Below are 20,090 nucleotides of genomic sequence, written 5' to 3' on the forward strand. Positions count from 1 at the left end.
CTTATGGAACCTACAAGGTTTGGTCATGAACCGAGTCTGAATTTGGAAGATATATTTAAGTTATTTCCATTCTTGGGGATATTAGAGTCATCTAGAAGGTGTCAACTTTTTGCATCTTAATTCGGCAGAAGTCTGGGAACAAGAGTTGAGGCAAGTTCCAGCCGAGAGCAGATGTCTGGGCTTCAGCGTACACTATATCAGTCAGAGACGCGGCTACTGCAGATGCTGATCTTGTTGACCTCCTCTGTCTATATAAATCTTTATCATTAACCCGCCAGCGAGGAGGCTGTAAAGGCGGTCTGTGCACACACTGATGTGTAGCATACGTTTCCCGTCTGCCGTTTCCTGCGGCAAAACGGTTGCCGGAGATGTTAGCAGAATTAGGGTTCATGACCGACTTACTAATATGTCCTGAGGGCTGTATTCTTTTATATAGTCAACTTGAAAATCGCAGTCTTGGCCACTTGGCTGGCGCACAAGGGAATTTTCTTGGAAATTTTTTCTTAAGATTTGCATTTATACTGCAATCCATAAAGTGGAAATCTATTTCATATTTTTGCTGCTCCCAGAATCTTTTCTTTAGATATCATCTTGTTTCTTAAAAAAGTTATGCAAGCCCCCCCACCCCTCCTGTCATCTGACTACTTCCGTTCTGCTACAGCGTTAGATTCGATGATGTATCAGGCGCGTGGCAATGGATGAGTGTGCCTGTCTCTGTTAATAAATAGGGGCATGGCACAGACGGGCAGCGGCACAAAGGGAGCGTGAGCACCGGAGGAGGTAAGTATAAATGTATTTTTGTTTTTACAACCCCCCCAGTCCGGTTATATAGGGGGTCATTTACTAAGGGCCCGATTCGCATTTTCCCGACGTGTTACCCGTATATTTCCGATTTGCGCCGATTTTCCCTGAATTCCCCCGGGATTTTGGCGCATGCGATCAGATTTTGGCGCTTCGGCGCCGGCATGCACACGAAGGAAAACCCGATGGATTCGGAAAAACCGCCGCATTTAAAAAAAAAAATGTGTCTCGAAAATTGCACTTACCTTCACTCAGCCCGGCTCGGTGTATTCCAGTGCGTTCTGATGCTCTTCAGCGCAGCAGTGCCACCTGGTGGACGTCGGAGGAACTACCTTAATAAATCTCGGCCGGACCCGAATCCACCACAGAGAACGCGCCGCTGGATCACGAATGGGCCGGGTAAGTAAATCTGCCCATTCTGCCCATTCGTGTCCATAGTTTTTGCAAAGCATGGACAACGCCTTAAAGGAAATCTACCATTTGAAAATCCACAATTGCTCGTTTTGTCAGTAAATCGAATTTTATATTATGCTAATTATCCTTCGGCGCTCCTGTGTTCTTCACTAGCATAATTATACACGCCCTTGGTATGCCGTCATCAACCTCTACAGTCCCTGCCTTTCTCGCTCCCAAGAGCCGGTGACGTCACCAAGCTCTCAGGAGCACTAGCGCATGCGCATCTACATCTCATATCGCACCGCGGCCGGCTTGCAGTGCGGCTCAGCAAACTACCACCGAAGCCTAGTAGTATCACAAGGCTTTGTCCAGCAGAGCGGGAGCGAGAAAGGGAGGGAAGCGGTGATGTTGGCATGCAAAGGGCGTGCAGAATTACCATATATACTTGAGTATAAGCCTAGTTTTTCCGCACAAAAAAATGTGCTGAAAACCCAAACTCGGCTTATACTCGAGAAAAATAATAAAGGTTTTACCAAGTTTTTGTGGTTAAATTAGCGGCCTCGGCTTATACTTGGGTCGGCTTATACTCGAGTATATACGGTATGTTAATGCCAGGTCGTGGTGAGTCCTGTGTGAAAAAACACAGGAGCGCCAAAGGCTAATTAGCATAACGTAAAAATCGATTTACTGACGAAACAAGCGATTTCTGGGACTATTCAAGACATCTTTCTGCATCAGCTCAACCAGACCTGTGTAAAGGTATTTGTGGGTGAGAATGTGGATTTTTAAATGTTAGATTTCCTTTAATGGCTTTCACTAAAGAGTCCAGATAAAACATCCTCTTTATTCTGAATGATCTTTCTGTATTCTGTATGACAATATGATCATGGGGATACCAAATTATGGAACTATTATAGATTTATTTTTTTGTGTGACGCGATGACGTTTTCAGTAATACCATTATAAGAACTGTTTGACATCTATATAACTTTAAATCTACATTTTTATGGTCCACAAACTGGTGAAAAAGCAGCGGTTTTGGACATTTTTTCTGTTATGGGGTTCACAGCATGGGATAATTATTTTTGCATTTTTATAGATTGGGCAATTTATTATTTACAACTTTTTCTGTCCCCTATGGTGTTTGAACCCTAGGGGGTCTGATTGCTCATGCGATATTCTGCGATACTACTGTATATTGCAGTATATTGTGTATACAAAGCTCTTTAATTATACCATCCACCAGCCGTGATAGAGAGTGTTAGTTAGAAGCCATAGGAGCTTCACACAGGCCCCTCAATCAGTCACTCCTGAGGATTTAGCAGCGATATACTGGTGCCCATGTGAAGCCGCTTTTTCGGTGAAATGGTCAGTGTAACCACAGCACCTAACAGGTTAACTGCCATTGTTGCTTTTCAGCACCAAGAAGTTAGCAGCAGGTGTCTGCTGTATTATACAGCAGATATCTGGCCTGTATTGAGGCCATATTGAGCCATAACCTCTGTAGAACGGATATGTACTGTAGGGGTCCCCATGAGGTTATGATTGGCTTCTACCGACTATTGATACCCACACAACTGTTTTACTGTTAAATGAGGAATATGATGCCCTATGACCCAGGAAGCATTCAGGCTTCACCCGTCCTAAAGACCGGCAAAAACAATAGCGCCAATGTCACTTTTTCCCAAAAAATATTGGCACAGTTGAGAAGGCCGATCCCAGGATTGTGCTTCATGTCCAAAAAACAGCAAAAAAAAAAAAATTCAAATCGGGAAAAAAAAAATTTGAAAAATTGGTAAAAATTTTTTACCGTCCCCTTTTAAAACGTCCGTCACACTCGATTCGCCTAACAGGGTCTTTTGAATGATGATGTCAATAAAAATGTTTTAATAGGAAAGCAAGTAAAAGAAACGATTACACGAAATTCTTCTCTTGGTCGATTTCATTTAATTGAATTTTAAAAAAACCTCTAAGTGCAGGCGCCGGAGAGATTGCAGATTCACTTGTTATGCCGAAAAAACCTGGAGTGACTCCGGTTCCCCAAGGACGGATCTAGCAAACCTGCTGTTTACACCTGCAGGCAATAATAATTTACAAGCCAATGGTACAGTATTAATGGACGGCGCTATGCAGTGGCAGGAGATAGATATCCCTCCCTCACTTGGGATTTAAAGCTATTGCTCACACGGAAAAATATTACGTTTCGCGAACAAGCCTCGGGAGGAGGACGATAAATAGGCGAGGTTGTCACAGTCTAACACTATGGGGTCTTGTGAACTGTGTATAGGAAGCGGTAATGCGTGCAGAGAATAATCACTTTTTACTTTGCTTTTAGAATACTGATTTTTTTTTTCTCTCCATGTCCTCTCCTGTTCATCCTGATCTACCTGGTTCACAAAAAATATTGCACTGCTACAAAGTAGAAAAGTGAAATTAGGACGATAAAGTGTGGACTTTTATGCATACAACGAGACGACGCGTTTCGGCACCGGAGTGATGTCTTCTTCAGGTCAATAAGACGAGATAACCTTCTCAGGATGAGAAAGTCTGGTGGTGTGGATACCTGTGTCTTATCAGGATATCATAATATCCTTCTCCATGCTGATGAGGAACCACAGCTCTACTGGAGGTTATCTCTTCTAAACGACCTGAAGAAGACATCATTCTTATGTTGAAACGCATTCCAATAATATCCACTGAGATGATGTATTTGTTATGGGTTGTGATCTTCCCTTTGCGACATTTATGTACTGTATCTTTCGTGTGTTGTAAATTTTTTTTCTCATTTTCAAGCAACAATATGATCTTTATACAGAAAGTTATGATAATTAAAGGGATTTGCCCATTCAAAATTTTGTGGCAGGGCTTAGGGTCCCTTAGCTTCAGCAGATTTTACCCCATTAAACTACCAGCCCTCCTCAGATAAGGCATGAGATGTCCTTTCTAGAATTCCCTCTTATGTCACCCATTTAGCTGTAAAATTCTCAGCCAAAATCATGAGAATATGAGCAGAAAAGAGTCATATTTTACATGAGATGAGTCAAGTTTAGAGCTTGCAGGTGCAGTGTCACTGTAGACAATCTGATCTTTGGTTCTATATTACCTAGAAACATGTCACCCGTTCACCTGTATAATTCTCAGCCAAAATCATGTGAATATGAGCAGAAAAGAGTCATCTTTTACATGAGACGAGTCAAGTTTAGAGCTTGCAGGTGTAATCTGTAGAAAATCTGATCTTTGGTTCTATATTACGGTACCTAGAAACATGGCTCTCATGGTATCATATTAAAGATAAGAATCTCATCTTTCAGAATGCATCAGAATTGTGGTTCTTTGATCCATAGATACAGAGTGTTTAAAATATAATTGGAAATACAAGGTGCAGATAAAGATCTATCTCTCTCAACTCAGAACCTGTCCGCAGCCACTATGCCTCGCATATTTGATTTGCAACTACTGTTCATACACTACTAATGTTTTCAGTGAAGGCCTAAATGTATAAATCACATAGTGAATAAATTCTAAGAAAATATTGTAGAAAACCTTCGTTTTCTGTCCTACCTAATTGGATTAGGAATCCTACATTTGCACGACCAACCATTTATGAGTGTGTGGTTCCTCCGGATCTATCTACTACTTCTCAACTATGTCTTTAGCTGCTTGTATCCCCAGTACTGTGGCTTCAAACCACAATGATGCAATCAGAAAGATAAGATTCTTATCTTTAATATGACACCAGCAGCATGTTTCTCAGTGCTATAGAACAGAAGATAGGGGTGTCTGAATTGACACCCCCTTCTGCATCCTCTTGACTCATCTAAGGTAAAATCTGACTCTTCTATGCTGTCTTCTATCTTTTTGTAGATAAACCAATGAGATTTCACATAAAAGATGCTATTTTAGACACCTTTTTCACGACCTGAGGGGGCTAGTAGTTTAATGGGTGAAATCTGATGACAGGTACCCTTTTAAATTCACGGGATTATACAGTACAACTCCAGTCAATTTTCTTCCATGCATTCAAGTTGCATTTCCATTAATGGGAGTTTCCAGGAATCCTGGAGAATTTCCTGGCGCTGGAGCAGGAGTAACCAAAAAAAAAAAAGATTTACCCTGATCTAGCTTCCAGTCTTTTGGCAATATCAGGTGTCACTGGTGTAGAACAATGTTGTCTAAGTCACTTCTTGTGCCACAGAACTGGAGATCCCACTGGAAGCGGGAGTCAAGCAGAGTATGTATACCTTTTTTTTTGGGGAGCAGCCATTGCAGCTTCTATAGGGCCAACAGTGTCAGGGGGCCCCGCCATGAGAAATGTTGGGGAGGAGGGATTGGATAGGTGACAGCAGAGCTAGGAATCTCATCTCTACTTTCTGTCATCTACTTCCCCCACGTGGTCGGGAGCTAATGGGCTGCAAGAAGTCTGATCTGTGGGCTCTTTACTTACCCGGTCCATTGGCATTCCAGCGGCGGCTTCTCCGCCGAGCGTTCGGGTCTTCCGGTGATTCATGAAGGTCCTGCGCCCGATGTCCACCAGGTGTCGCTGCTGCGCCGAGGTTCGCCGAGTTGCGTCGGAGTTCACTGATCTCTTCCTGGTGCATGTAAGTATGGCTCGTGCGACCAATTTTTTTTTTTAAATGCGTCTGTTTTTCCGAATCCGACGGGTTTTCGTTCGACCACGCCCCCCGATTTCCATCGCGTGCATGCCAGCGCCGATGCGCCACAATCCGATCGCGTGCGGCAAAATCCCGGGGCAATTCAGGGAAAATCGGCGCAAATCGGAAACACGTTGGGAAACCGCGAATCGGGCCCTTAGTAAATGACACCCACTCTGTGTGACCGAACACTCCTGGGTTTGGCTCACAATAACTGATGCAAAGAAAATGATGACAGCACCGAGATGTGAACTGCTCCTAATACATTTGTATTTAGTTGCAGAATTATTTATTTTTTTTGTACTGCTGGCGGCATTGCCCCGATCTGCTCTATAAAGTACTACTGAGGGATTAGAAGCGCTGACTTACCGGCCTGGAGCGGATTTCTTTGGCATACAGAGGTTTCAAGAATTCAGAATCTCCCTCAAGCCGTAAACCTTTTTCTGTGATTCTCAGGTTCCCCATTCCATCCTGCAACACAGAGCAGAGAGAGCGCAAGGTAAATCCAAGCTTTTTATACGGAATCAGGGACTTTGTGCACAGCAAATCCATAAGCGAGAAATGCGGAATTATTTATAAGTGTGATAAGATGAGACGCGAGGCGCAATTGTTATTCAAAGAAAGGTATTGTTACCGAGAGGCTCAGCAGCGCGGAGATGAGATACCACGCGCTTTACTCCAATCATTTTTACAGATTTGAAGAAAAAAAACAAAGGCCTGTGCATAAAAATATATTCCATCTACTCGCATTATTTTCACTTCATCTAATCTTATAAACTTTGAAGGATCGGCGCCAAGCTGCATATGTCTCGGCCGGTATAGAAGGACCATTAGATTAGTACATAGACTAGAACTAGTAGAACAACGATTAATATATCAGAACTTGTAGAGCAGTATGCATGTGCAGAGGCTTAGAACTTACCTTTAAAATTTGAATAAAGTACAGGAAGTCCCTGGGTTACATACAAGATAGGGTCCGGAGGTTTGTTCTTAAGTTGAATTTGTATGTAAGTCGAAACTGTATATTTTATAATTGTAGATCCAGACAAAAAATTGGAGTTTAAACATTTTTTGCTGTAATGGGACCAAGGATTATCAATAAAGCTTCATTACAGACACCATACAGCTGATCACTGCAGTCTGGGACTATAGTAAAGCATCCAGAGAGCTTCACCAGAGGTCAGAGGGGTCTGTCTGTAACTATGGGTTGTCTGTAAGTCGGGTGTCCTTAAGTAGGGGACCGCCTGTACTGGCCCATTGTGGGTACCCGAGTCATTACACTAAAGCTGGACCATATATGCATTATTATAATGGTTATTTTCCACTCTGTCTATGGAAGGCAGCGAAAAAGGGCTACGACTAAGAACCTATTGGTTCGAAATGCGTCAGTTTAGCGATGTTTTTATACTAAAATTTTTTTCTAATAAAGTGGATTTTTAGATAAAGGATTTTTTGCATGCTGTTGGAAGCTGGACAAACTCTCCCTTTTACGCTTGCTGCCTTCCTTGGTTACTGGTGCCCGAGCCCAGGTGTCCGTGCATCCACGTACTGTGAACTCTACTATGGAGGTGAGCTGAACTGCAAAAAACGTTTTTCTTTTTGTACCTGTCTATGATTTGCAGCGGGAGGAAACCTAGCTGCTGTGACTCACTCTCCCCCTCTCCTCCTCATAGACTTCTATTATGGGCAGATTAAAGGAAACCTGTCATCAGGAGCCCTTTTTCTGGCTCCTCCATGTCCCTATAGAGAATAGCGTGCACATGGCCAAAGTGCCAAACAGGATTTTCCGACACAAAGAAAAGTTAGATTAAAACTTACCTATCTCTCTGCGCGGCAGTGACCCGTGTCCCGTGGGAGTGGCCTGTGATAATTGTTTTCCCCCTAACCTCGGGAAACCGCTCCGTCATGCGTCTATTTGAACTAAAAAAAAACACCATATCCCTCCTATTTGAAATAGAAGCGTGAAGGAGCGGTTTCCCGAGGTTGGGGGGGGGGGGGGGACCACTCCTTACTGGCCACTCCCATGGGACACAGGACACTGCTCTGCAGAGTGGAAGGTACATTTTTATGTAGATTTTCTTTTTAACAGAAAAAGCTAGTTTTATTATAAAAGCACTTTGGCAATGTGCACACTGTTCTCTATGGGGACATGGGGGAGCCAGAAAAAGCTCCTTATGACTAACTGCCCCCTGCCCTACCACAGCTTTCACCCGTATCAGCATCCTGGGGCAACCAATACAGTTGAAAGAAGGAGAAGAAATTCAGGTTATCATTACTGCTTCCCTCTCGAGTCTCCTTAACAGAAATAATGGTGGGGCTGCGAGCAGGAACTCCAATAATCTCACCCTCTCCACACCTCCTCGCTCCTCCAGTAGTCCCAGGCAGTGTGGCATGTGAAGTTTTAAGATAGCGCTGAGCCCAGCACATCCTGAGCTGCCGGGGACTGCAGGAAGAAGACCTGAATTCTGTTTCTGTCTTGCAAACTTTGTGCTGGTGCCACAGCCTCCATACCCACGGAGAATTCTCTGAGGGCCACCTCTGGCACCCGCGCCGTATGTCCGCCACCACTGGTATAGAGGGACCCTGGCATAGAAGTAGTATACATGGACATGTAGGACGAGGACTACTATGGAGGTAGCAGTAAAGGACTCATACAAGTCCATACAGCACACAACGTAGATCTCCATCTGGTCAGTACAATGTAAACATGAATGTAATGAAATATCATTTTCTCAGGTGTTTTCCCAATGAAATGAAGCTAAAAGACTTAATTGTGTTTAATTTTGTGATTTTTTTTTCTCGTTCCCGGCGCCTCATCGTCAGCAGATGTGTCTGTGAGCGAGAGGAATATGTGACAAAGTGGAGCGACCGATCAGTCACCGTGCTGAAAGCTGGCACCGATGTATCATTTACATCTCTAGTGATCCTTACCACTCACTCGTCCACCCTCCAGTGAGCTGCCTACCCACACGTAGCGAAAAATGTCATCAGCCATTAATAAGCTGGAATCTGGATATGCCCTCGTACAGAGCCGTCATCCATCCTATTTAGCGATTCTGAATAATCATCATCACCACCACGTCTTGTAATATTTCCTTCATCTCAAACTGCGTTTACGACCACCAGTGACCCCTTCACTCAAATAGATATCCAATATGGCGCCATATTCCACATGGAGTAAGGGAAATCCAAAGGACTTCTGTAAACATTAGCCTACATATAACAATGGGCCCCCGATTCTTTAGTGCCCTTAAGGCAAGTTGGCAAAGATAGCTTAAAAGGGTTGTTCTATGACTTAATGGAAGATAATGGGGCACATTTACTTACCCGGTCCCTCGGAGTTCCCGAAAGTGCATTGTGCGTCCGGAATGCACTGTGCCGCGATTCACTTAGATCGTGCGCCCGATTTCCTGCATCTGTCGCTTCCCCACTCTGGTCCGCCGGAGTTCACCATCTTCCTCTCGGTGCAGGTAAGTGCTTGGCTTGCGACACAATTTTGCAGTTAAATCCCTCGGTTTGTCCGAATCCGTCGGAGCGTCCAACGGCCTGTCCCCCGATTTGTGTTGCATGAAAGCCGGCGCGATTGTGCCAAAATCTGATCGCGTGTGCCAAAAACCCTTTTTAAATCCCTGCCCCAGCGGTGCAAAATGGAAATCGTTGGGATGTCCGACGAAAGTGCTGTCCGCGGGGCCCTTGGTAAATGTTCCTTCCATTTAGGTCTATAGGGAAAGGAAAGCGAATGGAAGAACTTGTGGTTAACTTCAGTTTTTAGTTTTCCTTATGCTCTTCTGAAGCAGAGTGGAACGGAAATCCCCAATGCAGGTGTGAACCGACCTTAAACATAAAAGGTCCAATTGCTCCTCCATCGATCACATAAAAAGAAATGCAGAGTCTCCATGTTTAAGGAACAGGAGTTGGACATTCATCTCTTTGGAGGAAGAGTAGAGAGTTCAACTATCTGAGAATATGCAACCATAGGTTGTAGGGGCACTTTGCATGTGCAACCACTGGTCCGTTCAAATGGGGTATATCAGGACCTCTGCGATCAATGGGTACCCCTGCCAGTGTTGCACTGTAGATTGTTGCGGTACATATATAATAATTCTAGGAGGACATACACCATCAGCCCTGGGAAAGACAATCCCTTAAATCAGTGATGGCAAACACTTATTTATTGCAAAGTGCCGACACAGCATTTTAAGTAGCACATTATTGCTACCTGCTGTCACAAATCTCAATCGTATCGGCCTCTTGAGGACGCCGATACTATTGAAAGAAGAAGTTCAAATTTGGACTATATTGTATCTTCTCTCCAGGTAGAAACATGGGGCCAGCAGGACAACCTCCAAAGATAATCCCTTTCTGCACGTTCTAACTCTTCCTGCAGTCCCAAGCAGCCAGTGTTGCTTTAAAATTACTCTGAGAGCAGCATATCTTGAGTTGCCTGGGACTGCAGGAAGATTCTTTGAGTCCTGTCAGGCAAACTTTGCACTGGGGTGATTGCCTGGGTGCCCACAGAGAGGGCTCTGAGTGCCACGTCTGGCACCCGTGCCATAGGTTCGCCACCACTGCCTTAAATTGTGTTGTATTTTGGTGAACTTTGCTGTCATTTAATGGATTTTTGCATCCCATTATTGTGTTAGAGCCTGGGCCTACTGGATAAAACTTGGAATACTTTGGATCAGTTCCGATCCATTTGTGGGGCATGTTCCACCCATGAAGATGTTGTGTAGGAGACTGATAGACACTTGAGGATGGACATTGGGCTGTAGGCTACCTGGTAGGATATGGAGCCTGGTGTGTTGGAAGACGTTTAAAGCTTCTGAAAGCCAAGGAGAAGCATGGAGACCGGCCATGGAGGAACCATCACAAACCACATTCGGTTTAAAACATAGAAAATGAAAGTTAGTCATCGGTGGATCTGTTTTTTCATTAAGCTCTATAGACAATTGAAAGTTAATAGGAAGCTGCCAGGCATCATTGGGCATCATTGCTTGATGGGCAGTTACATTGGCCACATAGGATTGCCAAGCATCTGCTCAACCCCGGTCCTCCAGAGAAATGAAGAAGTACTTCTGGCTGAGCCGAATACACGCTAATGGGAGGACTGGGGGTAGTAGATGCTTGTATATACAGTTATCAGCCAGAAATTGTCAGCTTGAGTGTATAGCTAGAGAGACCGTATTTCCATATCAACCAGCCTTGACTTCTACCATAAGTTCACAGAATGAGTCACAGTAAGACAGAGGTTCATAATCTATTAATATTAGGGACGAATCTTGCTTGGCACAATAGAATTTTAGCTTTCCATATGTTGTATTAAAGATGTATGGGGTTCAAAGCTTCTTAAAGGGGTGTGCCCATGGAAGAAAGTTCTCAAATTTGTATCCCCTAATGATGTTTACACAATAAAGATATATTTTTTAACCCCTTTGCAATTTTAGTCAGGTTTATTGCTGTTTTTTCTCCTACTACTCAGTGATGGTCAATGTAAGATTCAGCAGTGTGGGTGGGCACTGGCTGAGCAGACACTTTATGAACTCTCTGTGCAATGAGATGCTGTGTGCTGACAATGTGCTTAGATGATCAGGGTACAGGGTTTATCTACACTTTCATTAAGCTTCTGAACATTCTACTAATATGTGACACATAGAAAAAGAGAGATGAGACAGATCAGAGTCATGAGAGGAATATAAGACACAATGATATTCTCAGCTCTGCTACCTCACCTAATCAATAAAACACACAGTCAGCACTACTATGCATTCCCTTCCCCTCACCTGTGCCTGTAGTGCTCTCTGCCTCCTCCCCTTGCAATACAAATGATGCATGTGAGAGGAATCTGACCAGATAGGAACATAGTCAGGACTGAGTTCATGGTCGTAACCAGGGACAACCAAAATATAAACATCAGAATTATATCTGTGAAATTCAGTACTTTTGTTAAAAACAATGAATTAAAAACATGTTATTTTATTATCCTGAGTATATTTAATAATTTTGGCTTTGTGGACAAAGCTCCTTAAAGGATGCTGCAGATGTTTTACATCCAGGGTCATTTTCAAGGTCACCAAACAAAGAGCAATAATAAACTGCTAATACAATAAGTGCCCTAAGGTCTAGCAGAAGGCAACGTCATTCGACTTTGTAGCCAGCTACCTGCTTTTAGGGTCTATTTCTGATGGGATGAGCACAGATTATACATGCAGTCGAGAGTATGTACATAGGTGCAGCAAAGATGGAAGTCTGCACTCTTCTGGGCTCCTTGGCTTTCAAGATAATTCATGTATAAAACTCTAGTTGCCATTTTACTTGCCACCAGAACCCCAAATATGCGAGGATTGTCTAAAATTATCAGCCCGGGACGTGCTGAGTACACTGTTTTAAAGGAAATCTACCATTTGCTTTACTGCATTATGAACCATACATACCTTGAAAATCCAGTCGCTATCTATATTAATCCCTGAACTGAGTGGTTTTGCTGAAAAAAACAATAATAAAATTATGATATTGAGGCTCTGTCGCTCCTGTGGCTGTTCTGGCGCTTCTCCTCTTACCCTAATAATGCACTGCTCCAGAGAATGATCTAATCACTGTGTTGTCCTTGGCAGGCAGAAGTAATCAATCACTGCACTATCCCCAAGCTGCTGTGTATGAGTCATCCAGCTCAGGTTGATTACTCCTGTCTGGACAGTTTAGTATGTACTCTGCTTTCCCAAGGTCCTGAATTTGAGCCAAACTATTTGGTTCAGGGATTAAACAAGATATGTTTCTGCATCTGTGTAGCTACAGCATTCTTATGTTTGGTTTACAATGCATAAAAACAAATGGTATATTTCCTTTAACAAATATGGGCATTTTAAGGCTGATATGGGAGGAATTGACTCTAAGACCTACTATGGAGACTACTATGCCAATTACATCTACATGCTACTCTTGGCATAGACAACCGTCAATGTCATATAGGCATAATTATAGGAACCGTAACCATAAGTCATTAACTTTTCAACAAACTGTATAAATGTATGAATAGTACAAGTGAATACAAGAGACCAGTGCCTCTCTGTCCACTTGGTTTGCTCCTCTCATGCCCCCGACCTTCCTGATAATCTTTCCACTTCAAATCTCAGCTGAATTCTCCATGCTCCGTAGACTCTATGGAGAGAGGAGGGGGAACAGTCGCAGCAGCTAGGTCTTCATCCAACAGCTGCAAATTATACTACAAATTACAGATTCAGATTGCAGAAAATTAACTAGAAAAAAAAGGTGAAATCCTCACCAAACTTAAGGGATATCTACAAAATCATCAACTTTTTTGGAGGGATGTGCAATGTATATAACCTGAGCTCATTTCAGTTGAATTTAGCAAATTACTTCCAATTTGTTAAACTATGGTGAGACATTAACTTTGGTTCTCACCTCAATACAACCCATTAAACTAAGTAATCACAAGGTAAGAGACCAACCTAGGCAGAAAGCTGAATTCTATACAAATGCAATATATTATGTGTTTCTTTATTACGAAAAAACACTAAACGCATTTGTAATAGTCGAACAAGCACCGAAAAGGCCCGATCTAAGTGCATTAAGTGCAGAGCGGAGAGGCGAGTGGGTACAGTGATTACATAGCTGCTATTGATGTCTAGACTATGAAAAGGCTGACTATTTTTGAGAGGTCCTTCTTTTTTTGTGACATTTTTCGTGGATGCGAGGAGAAGGTCTGTTTGGCTTTACCGTCATCGCTCATGTAGATTTTAGAACGTGCTTATAAATTAATTCCTAATGTCTGCCTGGAAGGTTGACATGTATTCTGCCGCTTCCGGTTACCAACCAAATCATTAAAAATGTAAATGATCTCTCACTTGTTAGGCAGTAATGTGATTTGCATATACATCCCAAATATCTTAGTGCTATGGAAAAATGTTTGAAAGGAAACAGGAGTCACTAAACCCCACGGATAAAGAAAATGTATAAAAATTGTGAAGTAAGTTAAAATTTAACTGTGAAAAGTAGGATGGTGGCCAAGAGGTTATCTTCTTAGGTTTGTGAGTGAGGTCCAACTCAAGAAGAGAACATCAACGTGGACTTTTTGGGGCTCATTTACTAAGGGTAAACTTTCGTCGGGTTTCCTGCCGATTTCCGATTTGCGCCGAATTCCCCCGGGATTTTGGCGCACGCGATGGGATTTTGCCGCATCGGTGCCGGGTTTCACGCAACAGAACTCGGGGGGCGTGACCATCGGACAACCCGACGAATTCAGAAAAACTGCGGAATTTAAAAAAGAATTTGTGTCGCAAGATCAAGCACTTACATGCACCGGGAAGAAGAAGGTGAACTCCGGCGGACCTTGGCGCAGAAGCGACACCTGGTGAATATCGGGCTCCCAGACCTTAGTGAATCCCGGCAGACCCGAATCCTCGTCGGACAATGTGCTGCTGGATCGCGACTGGACCGGGTAAGTAAATGTGCCCCTTCATGTTCTCCTTGTGCTTCTTTCCTCAATGTATTCTGGCTACTGTTCTGAGGGTATTTGGTAGTACAAAATTTGTTAGGAATTCTACAATTATTTGGTCCTTCACTTTACAGGACAAAAAAGTTGAGCAGCCCAATTGTTAAGTAATGGCCCGTCAGAGATGGGAAGCTTCGGATGGCATTTATTTGAAATGAGCCAGAATGTTTTACCACTTAAATAGTTGGATTTTGGGAAAGGCTCACCTAGCATATTAAACTTTAAGAGTATAACTATGGCCCTAAAGCAGTTGGACCAAGTTGTAACATTATGCTCTATCCACAGGATGCAAGAGAATAAAATTAGTGTGGGGATCCATCTATTTCCCACCGGTATCTCCAGACTATGATTGTTCTCCTATGAGATCATTGACTAGTTCCTGACTACTCTCTACCTTAACCTTAGTGGTTCCCACTAGCACCCCTTGACTTCCCCAAACCAGCTGTTACCCACATCATAACAAGGAGGTAGATACCCAGTGACCCTGTCACACCAAATACAGATCCCTATATAGGAGTTAAAGACAATTATTGAAGGAGTCTCTTAAACAATACTTTTGGGGGCTGCTTAATGCCAAACTGGTTAAGTTTCACTACTGGTCAATAACCTGCCATCCATTACATACTCTTTTATCTCCAGTCCTATAGACAGTAAATATAGCAGTAGTCCATTAACTCGTTCTGCTGTTCTCTTCCGATGGGGGAATGAGACCCCCCATTCTCGTAATCAGTGAAGGTTTCAAGACTGGCCCAGTCTTTGGGCCAACCTCTTTATGATGCCTATTCACCTTAGATAGCATTTGTTCAACTATTATTCCTCATGAACCCCATACACACACCAAGGTAGGGCATGCATGTGTTCTCAACAGGAAGAGGGGTACAAGTGCTGTCACACACTTTGGAACAAAATAATGTTGAAATCCAAAATGTCTGACCCTTCTGTTCCCCAAAATCTGTTTTCATTTACACAATTAATGGTAGATCCATTGGATTAAAATCATCTGGTTTGGCCAAAATTCATCTGATACATATGGCCACTTTTAGAGATCACCTGGACCTATAGAGGATGCCCATGAGAGATTATATTTTTAACATAGAAAATAAGCTACTGCTATATCTTGCTACCATTCTCAGTAACAGTCTGTATTATAACCCGAACCTACATTCACAATTCTGGGAGTCCTAGAGATATGTCCTCAAATTGGTGGACGTCCAACACCCAGAACTAGAGATGAGCGGACCCGACGTTTGCATTCGGTGTTCAGGTTCAGACGTGTGACCAGGACATATTGCCGGATTGGTGGGCGAACAGCAAATCCGGCAAATTTACGCCCTTAGCTACTAACCATGGCGATGAATAGCCAGGGGGGCGCCCCAGCCCAATCATAGGTATGGCTAGTTTCTAGAGGCATCAGTTTGAACCTGAATGTAAATGTTGGGTCTGCTTATCTCAAGACCCCTACAGCTCGACTCTACTCAGCCAACAATGTCACACGAATCAGACAGCGCCATTCTCTGTGTAGAGGCTGACCTGAGTCACTGCAGTTTCGTTCCCAATCAAAGCAATGGATGGTCATCCGCAGTCACCGTTTCTAAAGTGTTGGGCCCCACCGATCTGATACTGAGGACCTACTCTGTGGATATATTCAATATTTTTAGCTTGAAAAACCTGTAAATCAGTAATGCAATTTATTTACTATATTACTCAACTTTTTACACATAAAGTATCAGATTAAGTCCTACACAAAGGCTTCTGGTCTAATTTTACTTGCGACCCCTGACTTGTTTTGTAAAACCCTGACATCAGAATGACAAAAATACTCCTATGGAGGATGTAGCCCCCGCAGGAATGTGTGTGGGATGAGATGGTTACTGTGAGGGACGCAGTTATATGAATGCATCTATTTTTTGTGGAAGCAACGTATAAAGACAATCAGGACAGCGCGCCATTGTATAGTGAATAGTCAGAGGCGTCGTGACCCGGTGGTGGAGCACTGGTAAGACGGTCAGTGCGGGTGCCGGGTGCCAGACCCCTACCATCTAATATTTGTGACTTATTTTAAGTAAAGTCTAACAATATATTAATCCCAGTAAACCCCCTTTAAATATTCAGAGACAGGTTAACCGATGTATTATAATGTATGCCTTTCTCATATATAATATACAGTCTATTAAAATATACATTAACTTTGCATGGAGGAAATAATTCACATTAATCATTGTAAAGAGAACCCCCCCCCCCAGAATTTACATTCCGCATTCAATATTAATAATGGATTTAAAAGCAGTTCTCTTCAATAAGTGATATAGTGCCGCACATTAATGCACTTTATAAAACCACATACATCAGTGTGACATGCATTTATGGATTCGTTTTTTACTATATGTGACTCTGGTCATCGCCTCCAGTAGATAAAGCATCACTGCAGACCATATGTACTAAGGGGACATCATCCCCCATTCCAATTTACCTGTCTCCTATGACAGTCTTAAAGGGTCATGTAAAAAAAAACCTTACAAACCAATAATGGCGTTATATAGGAGCCTTTAACTTTAGTGGAAACACACCTTTATGATTACACATTGAGGAAGCAATGCAGAGATAATCCTTTTTTTATCGATATGCAAATCAGTCTGTAAGTGCATTGTGGGCGGGCTTTATATGCCTGACAGTCGCAACTGTTCTGCTTCTCCTGGATTTACGATCCAATGCCACCTCTTATCATTATCATTGACAGTGTATCATGGTGCATCTGTGAGCGTATGTGGCAAATAAGGCCCGCCCTTAGTGCACCCAGTATAAACCAATTTTCATATCCATAAAAAATTAATATCTCTGTATTGCTTCATTGGTTTTTACTATGTTTTTACTGTCACCGACATAGCACTATTACTTATGTGTAAGGCATTTTGGACCCAACCATCTCCCTTTTAGATTACTTTATGAGATTGGTAAACAAAAGTAAGAGAATGATTATTTCGCTTAACTATACATGTTCTGACAGAAGATCTGGTTTGGCCAATTCCCATTCTCCTTGATTGTGGTACATCAGAAGCCTCCACTAAGATTTATAACTAAGATTTCTCTGTGTAGACACATCTGCTACAGTAATATGATCTTCAATTCTGCTATTGCTTTGCTATATGGCCTACAGCACTACCACATCTTAGCTTCATTGCTGCCGTTTCACAGCTTAGCCACATCCAGCCACATCCAGCTTAGCCACATCACGGCTGCTTTTTGCAGAAACACCACTACCGCCATTATTGCTACATCAGACTCAACAAACCAGTGCCACTAACCATTAGCATAAGTTGCTTTCAGAAGGCAAAGAGGCCATGGATAACAAATATAAAGAGATTACCAAAGTCACGGTGCCTGGTTCTATGAGTAAGTGATTGTGATGGTAAAATTTCCTTAAGTGCTTTCCCATAAAGGAGTTTTTTCATTTACGAAATTTAACTACTATTCACAGGATGGTTGGGGTCCAACAAAAGTCCCTGTGAGCTTTTCAGTGGTAATTGATCATCCTGAAAGCCCAATGATGTCATGATGTGCCTCCTACAAGTCCTACTCAACACTGGGCAACTTGTTCTTTCGATAAGAATAGGGAATCAACAACAAAAACCCTTTAATTTTTGAAGTTTAGGGACTCACACCTAATATGAACATGACAAACACTGAGCAAGGTCAAAGATTTTAGGGGCGCGTTCCACCAGTGTTTATATCTGCTTGTTACCATTGATTCCAGGTATAGTGACAGAGTATCGTCACAATAGAGAGTTTTCAGTAATTCATTCTATTAATATGTGTTTTAAACCTGTCCCGAAATTCCATTAAAAAAAAAAAGTTGCGCCCCGTTCTATGCATTTTAACTTATTCATTTTACCATAATGATAAAATTAACAAGTTACAACTTTGCACCCTGAGAAATGAGCTGGCACTCTGCTTTTTAAGTAAGATAATTACATATAATTGGTCCGCTGTTCTTGTCACTTCACGGAAAAATGGGAAAATCACACACCAAGCAGTAAGCGGAATTATATTTTGTCCCCTGGGGACTTATTAATTTTATATTTCATAAATACAAATGGTTACCGTGACCGAATGAAGAATTTTTTTTAGCAGCCCCCCCCTCCCCTGGCTCTGCCCCCCCATACGTGCACAGATGGCATTTTCACACAAGGTTCTGCAGGTCTGTCATCCCCAGATGGCGTAAATCATCTGACAGGTCATAATAGCTAACAAAATACCTGTCATTATTTCCTATTAGGCTCCATACCACTTCTTTATCCGTCTAGACAGGTGGAGAGAGGATGTGATCCCAGAGGTGGTGGAATTTGGATTAAAAGCTTTTGCCGACACGGTTTGTGTTTGTGTACTTGTCAGTGTGTGCTGGTGGGGAGACTACAAAGAAATCAATAGTAAAACTGGAACCTTATTCAACGAATAAAAACCAGGAAATAGCAAAAGATAGTAGAGCAGTCCTAAATAGAGGTGGAAACAAATTGGGAAGATATAAAAGGGGCTATCCCATAATAGAGGATAAGTGCTAAAATGTCAGATCACTGATTGTTCTACCATTTCCCTCCAGTTCAGAGCCCTAGTTAATCCCTATGACAAGAAGGACTTGTGATCCCAAAGTTCTGCTAATCTTCAGGGGTCCCAACACTCATGCCCCCAATGATCATGTCACGGGCACCCCCGCGATCCATACCACGGATCGCGGGTGCACCCGTGCCTCCGTTGCGGGCACCCCCGCGATCCATATCGCGGGTGCACCCGTGCCTCCCTCCGCTGCCCCAGTGCTGCTCCGGTGCACTCACCTCTCCTGGCTCCCGCTCCCGTCCGGACTGGGTCTCGCGCGCGGCCCCGCCTCAAGATTTAAAGGGCCAGCGCACAGGTGATTAGTATTGGTCATTTCCTGTTTTGTATATAACCCTTTGTTTCCCATCATTCCCTGCCGGATCTTTGTGCCTCTTAGCCTTAGAGAAAGCTTCCTAGCGAGTATTGCTGTGTTCCTGCATATTCCTGTATTCCTGCGTTCCAGTGTATTCCTGTGTGTTCCCGTTCCTGAGTCCTGTGTTGCCGTGTTACCTGTGTTCCTCCCTGTTGCTGTGTGCCTGTGTTCCCGTTCCCTCCTGCCTAGACCTCCTGTTGCTGATCCCGGACTTGAACCTGACGTTGCATCTCTGCCGCCTGCCCTGACCCTGTGCCCGGACCCGACTACGAGTTTGTCATCCGTTAAGGTACCTCGACCTCGGCTGCCACCATGGGCTAGTCACACCTGGGAACGACCTAGTGGTATCCTGCCGCAGCAAGTCCAACCCGCTTTGCGGCGGGCTCTGGTGAAAACCAGGTGCAGATAGGCTCCGGTTCCGGGTGTTGGCTAGTTACATCTCCCGCGGTGGTCCAGAGGATCCACTGATCCTAACAGTAAGATCCGGCCATGGATCCCGCCGAGGCTCCTTCTCCCAGTCAGCCTGATCTCGCCACCATCGTAATCCACCAGTCCCGGCAGATTGCAGCACAGCGGAATCAGCTAGAGCAAGTCACCGCCATGCTCCAACAACTACTTGTTACCCAACATCAGCAACAGTCTCCTGAAGCGGCCGCTGCGACCCCTGCTGCCCCGGCTTATCTTCCTGCTGCTGAACCCAGGCTGCGCCTCTCTTTGCCCGGCAAGTATGATGGAGATCCAAAGATGTGCAGGGGCTTCATAACCCAGTGCT

General features: G+C 43.4%; 1 protein-coding gene across 6 annotated transcripts in view; it reads right to left on the bottom strand.

The window, feature by feature from the left end:
- Positions 1–20,090, bottom strand: part of SGCD (sarcoglycan delta) — a 454,320-nt gene that overhangs the window by 66,565 nt on the left and 367,665 nt on the right. For all 6 annotated transcript variants that reach the window (XM_072145505.1, XM_072145506.1, XM_072145503.1 and 3 more), the window contains one exon: positions 6,219–6,320. In XM_072145505.1, the coding sequence (XP_072001606.1) occupies positions 6,219–6,320 (102 nt within the window). The remainder of the gene's footprint in view (positions 1–6,218; positions 6,321–20,090) is intronic.

The sequence above is a fragment of the Engystomops pustulosus genome, chromosome 4, assembly GCF_040894005.1.
Source record: "Engystomops pustulosus chromosome 4, aEngPut4.maternal, whole genome shotgun sequence".
In the NCBI taxonomy this organism is placed as follows: Eukaryota; Metazoa; Chordata; class Amphibia; order Anura; family Leptodactylidae; genus Engystomops; species Engystomops pustulosus.